The following is a 12,462-nucleotide window of genomic DNA, read 5'->3' as shown; positions in this document are numbered from 1 at the left end:
CTGGTGAGATGGCTCAGTGGTCTAAAGCACCTACTTAGAACAAGCTTAGCAAAGCACAGGGACCGTGGTTCAATCCCCCAGCACCACATGCCAGCCAGGGCGGGCTGAGCTGGCCACACACACAAATAAAGAAATAAAGAAAAAGAAAAAGAAGAAAAAAAAAGAAAGGCGAACAAATGCTAAACTGATACATAGTACCACAGAGCTCCTATGGGTATTCAGATATCTAACATAGAAGAGGTAAGCAGAACTGGTGAGATAAAAGGATTAATTACTGCTTCCCTTTTTATCTCTCCTAAGCAATGTTAGAATTTCAAAATCTAATTTCCCCGGGCCAGGGAGATGGCTCAGTAGAATAAGTGTTTCCCTGGCAAGCGCAAAGGCCTGAGTTCAATCCCTGGTTCTGCAAAAAAAAAAAAAAAAAAAAAAAGAGGCAGGTTGTTTATGCCGCTGAGCTCTCTCTTCGGCCTATGAGTCCTCTCAAAAAACAAAAACAAACCAAAAAAATCCCCCACCTAATCTCCCAAATATCTTCTCATTTTTACAATCTCTTTGTACTACATTACCAGAGACTAGACTGATCTTATAGCCCATCTATTATACTTAATCCTAACATCTCTATTTCTTGTATTTCTGACACTAGTTGATTCTTTTAAAAGAAACTGCTTTTTGAGGGTTTATCATCCTAAAGATGGGTCAGGTGTGCAGCTAAGAAGGCTCCTACCCTTCACCTCCTTGACCCCCCAGCTCTAAGTATTTTATTTTCTTTTTCATTGGGAATAGAAGCTAGGTTTGCCTGATGTCTGGCAAACAATGTACCACTGGAGTCAATTTCTAGCCCCATACTGAGAGTTTCTCTACAGCATATCCTCTTGTTTCCAGGTACTCAGTATATAGTCCTTTGTAAGTATCTACAATAGTATGTATATTGGTAGACATTCTGTATGTAAATGTCTATCTTAAAATGTACATTTAGGTATGGTTTACTGAACTATATTTGTATGTTCAGGAGTTAAAAAACCCTGTAGTCATTATCCATCACCTCTTAACTGAATTACTGCAATAACACAATCTTTCTGCTTAGACCTTGCTTCTCTTGCTTTATTCTCTAAACAGGAACTAGGGAGATACACTTAAAATCTAAATCGTGAAATTTCTACTCAAGTTTATGCTCACAGGAATAGTTCTCTCATATCAGACATCATTAATAGTCTACTGACTATAACCAGTAATTTCTGTAAGAGATTTACAGGACTATTAATAGGGTTAAAGATTACTTTTCATATAAAACATTTCCTTAGTCTATAAAACAGCTATCAATGGCAAACAAAAATATTTTTTGGTCTCTGAGATGACCTTAGCTATCATTGAAAAAGTCACAGTAAATATTTTATCAGTATGTACTACAGGGTAAGGGGGAGTATGGGTATAGTTAGTGTGTCTGCAAGAGCGAAATATATATTCTAGATAAATCCTCTCATGCTGGTATTATGGATGTACACCACCCTTGCTCCTTCTTTAAAGTTTTGAGATCATCTATATTTCTCTCTTTTGGTTCAAGTGCTATACTATTAAAAGACTGGTCCCTTTAAAGATAAAGTGAGCGGGGCTGGTGAGATGGCTCAGTGGACTAAAGCACCTACTTAGAACAAGCTAAGCTAAGCAAAACACAGGGACCCTGGTTCAGTCCCCAGCACCACATGCCAGCCAGGCCCGCCCCCTGGTGGGCTGAGCTGGCCACACACACACTAAATAAACAAATAAATAAATAAATATTTAAAAAAAAAAATAAAGATAAAGTGAGGGCTCACTGTGATTTCTTGGATCAGGAGTTAAGATGTTACAGATCTGGAAGGGGACTATGACACAGTATTTCCTTCTACTGTAGTATAAGCCACACAATCAGGAGACTTCAACAAAGTTACTTTATTTATTTTTGCGGAACCGGGGATTGAACTAGGGCCCTCGCGCTTGCCAGGAAAGCGCTTATTCTACTGAGCCATCTCCCTGGCCCCTCAACAAAGTTACAAAGTCAATTATACCTAAGTTTTCTTTTGCTTAAACACACAATCTGGCAAACATTTGCACATTTACTGCACAAAAAGGTTCTAGGAAAAAATATATTTTTGAATATTGTTTGGTTTTGAGTGCACATCACTTATTGTCTATGTGCTCTTTGAGTAGTTTCTCTAAATCCTTTTTTTATAAAATTCTCACTTTTTAAAGTTTGTAAAATCACTACTATTGGAGTCTACAAGTATGAAATTAAGAACCTGGGCTCTAAAATGGACCACATCATCTATTTGTATGCCACCAACGTTCTGTGTGACCCTTGGCAAATTCTATCAACTACTAGCTGCCTCAAGTTTCCTTGTCAGATAAGGGAATGCAGAGTTGCCTTATCTGGATAGGCTCGAGAAGTAAACAGTAAACAACTGTAAAATACTGCAATGATTTGCATATAATCACTTAGGCATGGTTTATTTTGTACACTGCTATCTTAAACACTATAAACTTTTATTTTTGACAATCTCAACGAGTCTATATCTTTAAACATGCCTGTAATTCCCAGTACCAAAAAAATAAAAATGAAACAAAACCGGTTTTAAACCAAAACAAAAAATACCTGTTTTGAAAGCACTGACATTTTCTTCCAGCAATTTCTGCTTTTTTTTGTCTGGGGCTGTGGCAAGTACATTCGTTTCAAGTTCCTTAACTTGTATATTCAAGTATTCTTCTTGCTCTGATAAACGCTACAAAATATTTCAACACTTTATATGTTAACATAACTTTAAAACAGGAATTTAAAATCTTTAAGCAAGTACACTAACAGGAAAAGGGCAAAAACATGGATATATATAACATGGCCCCAAACACAAAATGTAAGACAAGTTTGAATGCCATTATTTTGTTCAGAAAGCAGCAAACTTACATATACTTAAGGGTAGGTAGTACTCAAAGGCCTAGAAAATATCTATATATGCTGTTTCATGAACTAGAACCAATGTGAGGACAATTTGTCATTACATAACAAATGCCTAAACATTGTACTACATACTGTATATTACTTGTAATTCATCTTGGAAAATGATCGGAAAGTATATAGTACTATAAGGATATTTTAAATTATGGCAATGTACAGGACAGTGTACACAGTAATAAAGAAAAACATTTATCAAAAAGTGATGTATACAAACACTCCAAAACAACTAAAAAAACCAAGGCAATTTATACTGGCGTGGAATTAAAGCCTTAATTTATTTATTTATTTTTTTTTTAAAGCTTTATTTATTTTACATTTATTTATTTATTTATGTGTGTGTGTGTGTGTGTGGCCAGCTCAGCCCACCAGGGGGCGGGTCTGGCTGGCATGTGGTGCTGGGGGATCGAACCGCGGTCCCTGTGCTTTACCAAGCTTGTTCCAAGTAGGTGCTTTAGACCACTGAGCCATCTCTCCAGCCCCAAAGCCTTAATTTATTAAGTGAAGAAAAGTTATGATATTAAAGTCACCTGTATTCTTTACATAAATATATCTACCATATATATAACATGCTAACTATATATTTTAAAAGCTCAGGAATATACATCAAAATTAGAAGCAGTCATCGGGGCATTTTCTGAAACTTAAAAGTATACATTGCTTTTATTTGTTTTGTTTTGTTGCAGAACCGGGGATTGAACTCAGGCCCTTGTGCTTACCAGGGAAGCACTTATTCCACTGAGCCATCTCCCAGGCCCCTACATTGCTTTTACATAATCAAAACATTTCACTTTGAAAAGAATAAACTGTAACCTGTATAAATGTAACTGCTAAGAGAAGTCATATTTCTAAGGAGTATCAGTGGATACAGCATCAAGATTATTTACTAAATTATTTCAGGGAAGCAACATTACCTCATATAGTTTAAAATTAGGAGTGTGTATCAAAATGGTTCGGCCAAGCCGCTGCTAAATTCTAAGTTTCCGCTAATACACATACACATGCGCACACAGTACCTGGATGCTTGCAGTGAACTTCTCGAGTGTATTCTTCATTTCTCGATAATTATGTTGTAACTTAACTACTGCTTCTTCAAGTTGTACTTTCTGTTCTTGGATTTGCATTGCTTTCTTAGAATCTCTTTGCAACTGGGATTCCATTTTATTTACCTACAAAGAAATATGAGTCAAGCACCATTTCAAGTTGATAGCAAAATCAATCTAGAATGAAGCAAACCCAAACTTTTCTGATGTTAAGAGACAAAAATCAATCTGTAATGTTAAACTGGGGATATGTGAATCACCAATGTTAAATAAAACTTATGAGATGGTCAACATATAAGACAAAAAGACTTTAAATTTTCTAAAGTAACCAATTATTTTAATAAAGAAACAGCATTCAAACACTTGGGGGGGGGGTCCTGAGTTCGATTCCTGGTACCGGAAAAAAAAAAAAAAAATTGAGTGGAAAAAGATAAATTATTTCAAAAATGGGGGTGTGGGAGAGAATTAAGGTACAACATTTTGGGAAAAGTTTAATAGCCAGGATAGCAAAGAACAACTTTCATTAAAGGAGGTTGTGCTGGGAATCAAGCACAGGGCCTCACATGATTTACACTCTCAGCCCACCTAAAAACGCTTTTAGGGAAGAAAAAAGTTCATGCAATACTGACAACAATAATGTTGTCAATAATTCTTCCTAGATATTTCATTGAAAAAATTTTATTTTTTGTGGTACTGGGGATTGAACTCAGGACCTTGTGCTCGCCAGGCAGCGCTTATTCTGAGCTATTTCCCTGGTCCTATGTTGGAAAAATTTTACCTTGTTTGTTTTGTTCTTTTTTGATTTTACTGTATTTTTTTGGTTGAATTGTTTTTTAGGGGAGGTTCATTTGTTGTTGTTGGTGCCAAGGACCAAACCCAGGGCTGCCAGTTTGCCAGGCAAGCATTCTACCGCTGAGCCAAATCCCCAGCCCCCAAAATTTTAAATAAGTAGAGAAAAAATAAAACAAACAGGTACCACAAGTCTTTGTTATACCTTAAAAAAATTATTCTGAAATAAACTACTTATGCAATGCAGCAATAATTCTGTGACAGTATAAGGGGTCTTAAATAAACAAATACTTCCAATGATTTATATAACCATTACTGGAAAATTCAGTATGTTAATTTAAGACTTGAGCACAGGTCTCAAAATGGCTGAATTTTGCATTGTTGTGCCTCAGCAAAGTTAGAAATAAAAAAGTCTTAACAGTTCTACATATGCTGACCTCGTCCTCAGAGATTTCAACAGCAACTGAAGAACCCATTCGTCCTTTCATTACTTTGCTGCCACCACCAGTCATTGTACCTGGAGAACATGAGAGGAATCAATCAGGTGTCCTGCCCAAGGTTCAATAAATTCAATGGGAAGAGATCATCCTTACCTGACTGTTCTATGATTTGCCCCTGTAAAGTTACCACCCTCCATCTTCTATCTTTTTGATATGCTACTCTTGTGGCTTGATCCAAGTTGTCAGCTACCAAGGTGTCTCGTAAGGCAAAGTAAAAAGCTTGGCGAATTTTCTCATCTTTCACTTTAACTAAATCAAACAACCGAGGAGTATTTTCAGGAGTTTGAATTTTGGTCATTTTTTTGGCCCAGACTGCCATCTAAAAGTTAAAATAAAAAAATATTAAAAATTTATTTCTTTTAGGTATCATGATAAAGAATTCACACCAAAAACTATTAAATAAGCTCAGCAACAATTAACTGCATTTCCATATAATAGCAATGAATAATCTGCTAGCAAAACTTACTACAAAGCTATAGTGATCAAGACTAATAGTAGCACAAAGGGAAAAATTCAGAGCACAAAAATAAACCATCATGTTTATTAACCTGATTAAGGTAGCCAGAAAACTCAATGGGGATGGAGAATATAATCTTCCCAATAAATGGTGCTGGAACAACTGAACATTCACTTGCAAAATAAGCCAGATCCCTATATATCAGAAAAACAATTCAAACTGTGCATAATCCCAGTACTCTGGGAATCTGGAGCAGAAGGACAAGTTTAAGACTAGACTGAGCAACTTAGTGAGATCCCATGACTAAAATTAGAAAGGGCTGGGAATGTATCACAGTGTGAAGGCTTAATTCCCAGCTCATTATAAACCAACCATCCAAGCAAAAAGTCCATAATGAGAGTCAGGGACATAGCTCAGCAGTGTTAAGCGCCTGCATGGCAAGTATGAAGTCCTGAGTTTGATCCTAGTGAAAAAAACAAACCAAACCAATCCAAACCAAACCTTGAATGAGTTAAGAAATCTAAATGTAAAAGCTAAAAAGTACAAAAATACCAGCAACCAAAAAAAAAAAAAAAAAAAAGGAAAACTAACTTTATCAAAATTAAAAACATTATTAAAAAGTACACTAAGGGGCCTGGGAAATAGCTTGGCAGTCTAAGCACCTGCCTGGCAAGTGCAAGGACCATGGTGCTATCCTTGGTACTGCATGGTGGCACATCCTGTAATCCCAGTGCTCGGGAGGCTGAAACAGGAGGATCACTATGAGTCTGAGCCGCATAGTGAGACCCTGTACCAAATACATAAATAAATAAATAAATAAATAAATAAATGATTAAAAAGAAAATGAAAAATAAAAAGTACACTCAGATATTTTCATTTCTTCATAGGCCTTACTAGCCAATCCTACAGAAATTATTCATAAAGCATATATTAATAAGACTTGTACAAAAAGTAAAGAACTCTCACGACTCCGTAATATTAAGAAAAACACTTAAAAAGATTGTTCAACATTAATCATCAGGGGGCTGGGGAGATGGCTCAGTAGAATAAGTGCTTCCCTGGCAAGCGCAAGGGTCCAAGTTCAATGCCCAGTTCCACCAAAACAAAACAACCAAACCATTAGTCATCAAGAAAATGCAAAAGAAAAAGAACAATAAGACACCATATCAGATCCACAAACTAAAGTAAAAAAGATTTGTAATAACTCTTAATACGGATGTGAAGGAACTGGCACACACATGCTGGTGAGTAAAAGTACAGCATATGGAAAACAGCTGGGTAATTCCTTAAAGAGTTAAACACAAAATTACTTTATTATCCAGTAATTCTACTCCTAAAGATATATGAGAAAACCAAAAACTCAGGGCTGGCCAGAGAGCTCAGCAGACTAAAGCAACTGCTTAGACAGGCATAGGGACCAGGGTTTGATCCTGTGTGCTGTGCTGGCCCTGCCCATGTGGCAAGCTGAGATGACAGACTAGGTGTGGTGACGTGTGCCTGTAATCCCAGTGCTTGGGAGGCTGAAAACAGGAGGATCACTACAAGTCCAATTTGTGTAGTGAGACCCTGTAGTAAATACATTCAAAGAAAAAAAACCCAAACAACCCACCCACCCAGAACTTATGCATATGAGTACAACCTCTTGCATGAATGTTCACAGCAGTATTATGGCTCAAGTAGTCAAAAAAGCAGAATTCAGATGTCCAACAGAATGGATAAAATGTGGCACATATATCCAGACAATGGGACATTTCAGAAATAAAAATGAACACATACATGCTACAAAATAGATGAACATGACAACCTGTTATGTAGGCAAAAACGCCACAAACTGTATGATTGCATTTATATGAAATGTCTAAAACAATTTAGAGGGGCTGGAGAGATGGCTCAGTGGTCTAAAGCACCTACTTGAAACAAGCTTGGCAAAGCACAGGGACCGCGGTTCGATCCCCAGCACCACATGCCAGCCAGACCCGCCCCCTGGTGGGCTGAGCTGGCCACACACACACACACAATAAATAAATGTAATAAATAAAAATAAATATTTAAAAAAAAATAAAATAAAACAATTTAGAGACAAAGTATATTAATGATAGGTTAGGGGTACAGAAGAGAGAAGGGATTCACCAGTAAGGCCCATGGGGAGACAAAAATAATCTGAGTTTAGATAATGGTAATGGCCGGACAACCTCAAAAATATATTACTCCTAATTCATTCAAATGTATACTTTGGCTACTTACATTCAGGGAGCACATTTATTTATGAACTGACTATACCAAGTTTTGCCTGGGTAGGTATCATTTTAATCAGTTGATTCTGTTTTTATTCTGTATTTTTTTGGTACCAGAAATTGAACTCAGGACCTTGTGCTTGCCAGACAGGTATTGTGCTACTGAGCTATATTCCTGGCCCAACGAGTTGATTCTTTCTTTCTTTTCTTTTTTCTTTCTTTTTTTTTTTTTTTTTTTTGGTATTTGGTACAAGGTTACACTATGCAGATTGGACTCATGGTGATCCTCTTGTTTTCAGTCTCCCCAGTGCTGGGATTACAGGTGTGTGCCACCACGCCCAGGTTCTTTCACTGGCTCAGCGTGCCCCAGGGGAAGGGCTGGAAGGGGACAGGGGTAGTTGATTCTTAATAATGAATAAAATTGATAAAGTTTTTATATTTATTAAAAATTAATGAAAAATATGCATGTTTGGTCATCTTATATTTGAATAGTCAGGCTGGTATTAAACACCTAATTTTATACTGCATGAATCACATAGCAATTATTTGTCTCAGTAAAGGTTTTACTCAGAAAAAGTTAATGCAATGAATATAAACTACCAGTTCTACCATTCTAACACTGCAATGAAGTGAAGGCAATTAATAAAGGCAATGCAAAATCTTTTCCTATTTAATGTGGCCATTTACTGTATTTTCACAACAAGTTTTCAGGTATATTCTGAAACATGTATCTGTGCTTTATTCTGTTTTTCATTGCTGAATGATGTCTCATTATCTGGATATATGTACCACACTTTATGTACTTATCTATTAGATGCACATTTGGGTTGTTTCTACTTTTTTGGGGGAAAAATTTTTAGTTTTGTTTTTTGAGACAGGGTCTGATTATGTAGTTCAGACTGGCCTTGAACTCACAGTGATCTTCCTATATCAGTCTCTGAAGTGCTGGGTTACATGTACACCCCACCATGCTTGGCTGGGACAAAAATCTTAAAATCCCAGAGGCTAACATAATTCCCCAAACTTATCAGAGGTAAAGAAATGGTGAAGAAAAAGCTACATTTCCAAAGGAAAACACTTGGTACTACCATACTATGAATACTAACCTTATCTAAACCTATAAAGGTTGCAACTCCAATATTTTGTCTTTTGAGGAAGTTTACACATTCTTGGGCTGTATCAATAGAATCAACAACAATGTAGTCTAAGGCATGGCAGCAGGATGAAATAGCTACATCGTATTTTTCATCAATGGCTCCTAAGTCCCCCTAATTAAAAAGTAAAGGTTAAAAATCAATATATAATTGTAAGGAAATACACTATGTAATAGAAGTCAATTTCATTTGCATTCACACACACAGATTTCAAGTTACTTTTAATTGAAAAACTGTATGTATACATAATTAAGGAGTATGAAACAATACACAATGAAAAAAACTTAAGTGTCCCAATCACTTCAACAATCCCATTATAGAAATAGTCATTACATTGTTTTTAAAACAGGGTCTCGCTACACAGCTCAGACTGGTCCTCTGCTGACTTTTTGTAGTCCCCAGATTGATCTCAAACCTGCAGGGATCCTCCTGTCCCAAATTCCCAAGTGGTGGGATTATAGGCTTGAGCTACCATGCCTTGTTCCTGGGCTGGCATGGCATGAGGGTACAGGAACTGAATTTAGGACCTTCCAGGGAGGTGCTTATGTCTCTGAGCTATCTCCCCAACCCCTACATGTGGATTTTAAGGTCATTTTTTTTTTTTTCCTCCACTTTTAGATAGGACCTTGCTACACAGTTTAGGTTGGTCTTGAACTGATAGTGATCGTCCTACCTTAGCCTCCTGAGTGTAGAATTATAGGTATGCACCGCCTTACCTGGCTAATGTACATTTTAAAAACCACTTAACAATAAGTAGCTTGAATTTTTTTCCCCCAGACCCTAGTAGTTTCAACTTTAATAAGCAGAGTGAGATAACATTTATAGAGACAAATCTTACCAAACTAAAGGCAAAATAACAAAAATTTCAAGTTTCAATTTGTTTTGGTGCTGAGGACTAAATCCAACTTGCTAGGACAGTGCTCTTACCCCTGAGCTCAATCTGCAATCCCAAAGCATTCCAATTACTAAAAGCCAGCTAAGACAATGTAAGTACTGATGAAACACATCTTTCTCATCATTAATCTATTACTTAGCTTCCTAGCACCATTCACTGACGGGCTTTGGTTTTCCGAGGTAGCAAATAAATACACTCAAACTATATCTGCAAGAAAATATGGTGGAAGTCGCTTAGTGTTATCCCAAACTAAACAAATGAACAAAAAGAGCAAAAATTTTCAAAAACGAGTGTTCCATGTTGGGCATAGCGGCACATTCCCATAACCCAAGGAATCAGGAAGCCAAGGCAGGAAGATGACTGCAAGTTCAAGTCAGCCTGTACTACATAGTGAGACCCTGTCCCAACAAACAACAAAATCCAAGGGTGTTCCTTAAAAATGGAAGTTATTTTGTTTGGTGACTCTCAACAGATACAAGAACAGAATTTGCGATGTCTGTCTTGAGAAAAATGTGAAGTCATCCTCAAGTTTACATTACCAATCTTCCATATATTCCTGGAATCCTGCCAGACTTTTTTTCTTGAATTACTGCATCAAGTACTTTCCCTCTACTTCGATTCATTGCTAAGGAGCTTTTTGCTTCTTCAACTTTTTGGAAAAGGTCATGAACCAAACTTTTGAAATTTATTTCTTCTTGCGTAAGTTTTTGAAGTTCTTTTTCCTTCTACAGTAAAACAAAAATGAAACCAAAAAACAGATCTTCAGTATATCCAAACATAACACAGAATCAATTGTAATATTTCGATAATAGTGAAGAAGGAAGAGGCTAAAAGTAAACATGAAACAGAACTCCACTTTCATTCTAGAACTGCTGACTTAGCTTTGAAAAATGTGCATGGGCTTCCAGTTTTAAATCATTTGGGTCAATAAAAGGGAATGCAAAAGCAATATGGTTCCAGGAACAGTTCATCGTGATAGAGAATGAAGAGACATAGCTAAGGAAATCCTAGCTTGGCACCAAAGTTATGTGTAAGTATGTCTTAATTCACCAGTTCTGCTCTAACCAACAGTAGGATCTAGGAACAGGGTACCAGACATGACTGGGCAGGGTTATGCCATATTTTGCTTTCTGATTAAATAAAAATGAAAACAAAAACAAAAATGCATTATCTAAATAAAGGGGAGAAAGATGATTGGACAGTCTCACTACTATACAAAAATGTCAAGGATGCCAATCAGACATTGATCAAATCCAAATTTCATTTCTCAACATCAATTCAGCAGCAGCCATCTTTTATGACTGATGTTCTCCCCCTTTCTCCCCCATTTTCTGGCTTTACATTATCTCTATTACTTGTTACATAGGCATAAAGTCAAAGCTCAGGGCATGAATGTAACTTACTGGAAAAACAAAAAACCTACAACTCAGTCAGCAGAAAGATGGAGGTAGTCAGCAGATGTAATTTTCGTTTACATTCCACATGATCATGAAATCCCTCGATAAGAAAATAGCATGCAATTATAATGAAAAAGATTTAATTTATTTTTGATATTGTGACTAGACAAACAGCACCTTCTTTTTGAGACAATGTCTTGCCATGTTTTCCAGGATAGCCTCAACCTGGAATCACGGAATCTTTTCTTGGCCTCCCAAGAAGCTAGAACTACAGGCAGGTATCACTGGGCCCAGCTAAAACAAACCAGATTTTCTGTTGCATCTTGTCCATAGAAGCTTTAGAGATTAAAGTTCATGAAAGTCTTTAAACAACTAATTAACTCCAATTGGTGAGAGGGACATAGATGAACCAGGTAAGCCACATTGTTCATTTTTTAATTCACAACAATCTGGAGTCCCACTAGGGAAGAAACTACATCTAGAAATTGAAAATCAAAAAATGAGCTTTTTTATCCTTACATAAGTTGCCTACCTTACATGTTTACAGAAGTTTTTTCTTGAATTATTTCCATGGAAATTCAGTAGTGGTTAATCCTCAAGTCTTCCGAGGATAAGATAATTTCTTTTGTGCTAACAGGGACAAACTGAGGGCTTTGATGTGCTACAGAAGATGCAAAAATTCTAAGTCTATTCTTTTTAGATTACACTAAATGAGAAAAAGGTAACTACAGATGAATCACTTTAGATGTTAAGATTAAAAACAAGTATAACTAGGGTTGACGACTGTGTATGGTGGCGCATGCCTGTAATCCCAGCACTTGGAAGATTGAGGCAGGATTGTCATGAGTTCCAGGCCAGCCTAGGCTGCATAATGAGCTCAAGAGCAAGTTTAAACTACACTATGAGGGCTGGTGAGATGGCTCAGTGGTCTAAAGCACCTACGTACAACAAGCTAAGCTAAGCAAAGCACAGGGACCGCGGTTCGATCCCCCAGCACCACATGCCAGCCCGCC

The 12,462-nt window shown here is 36.9% G+C and overlaps 1 protein-coding gene across 3 annotated transcripts in view; it reads right to left on the bottom strand.

Annotated features, from left to right (window-relative positions):
* Positions 1-12,462, bottom strand: part of Smc4 (structural maintenance of chromosomes 4) — a 36,146-nt gene that overhangs the window by 7,254 nt on the left and 16,430 nt on the right. For all 3 annotated transcript variants that reach the window (XM_004639853.2, XM_023699685.1, XM_023699686.1), the window contains 6 exons: positions 10,592-10,777; positions 9,110-9,271; positions 5,406-5,631; positions 5,250-5,329; positions 3,997-4,149; positions 2,627-2,753 (listed from right to left, as the gene is read on the bottom strand). In XM_004639853.2, coding sequence (XP_004639910.1) covers positions 2,627-2,753; positions 3,997-4,149; positions 5,250-5,329; positions 5,406-5,631; positions 9,110-9,271; positions 10,592-10,777 — 934 coding nt within the window. The remainder of the gene's footprint in view (positions 1-2,626; positions 2,754-3,996; positions 4,150-5,249; positions 5,330-5,405; positions 5,632-9,109; positions 9,272-10,591; positions 10,778-12,462) is intronic.

This window comes from Octodon degus, unplaced genomic scaffold (assembly GCF_000260255.1).
Source record: "Octodon degus isolate 3935 unplaced genomic scaffold, OctDeg1.0 scaffold00115, whole genome shotgun sequence".
Taxonomy (NCBI): domain Eukaryota; kingdom Metazoa; phylum Chordata; class Mammalia; order Rodentia; family Octodontidae; genus Octodon; species Octodon degus.
Note: the sequence above shows the minus strand (reverse complement) of the source record. Positions and strands in the feature narration are given on the sequence as shown.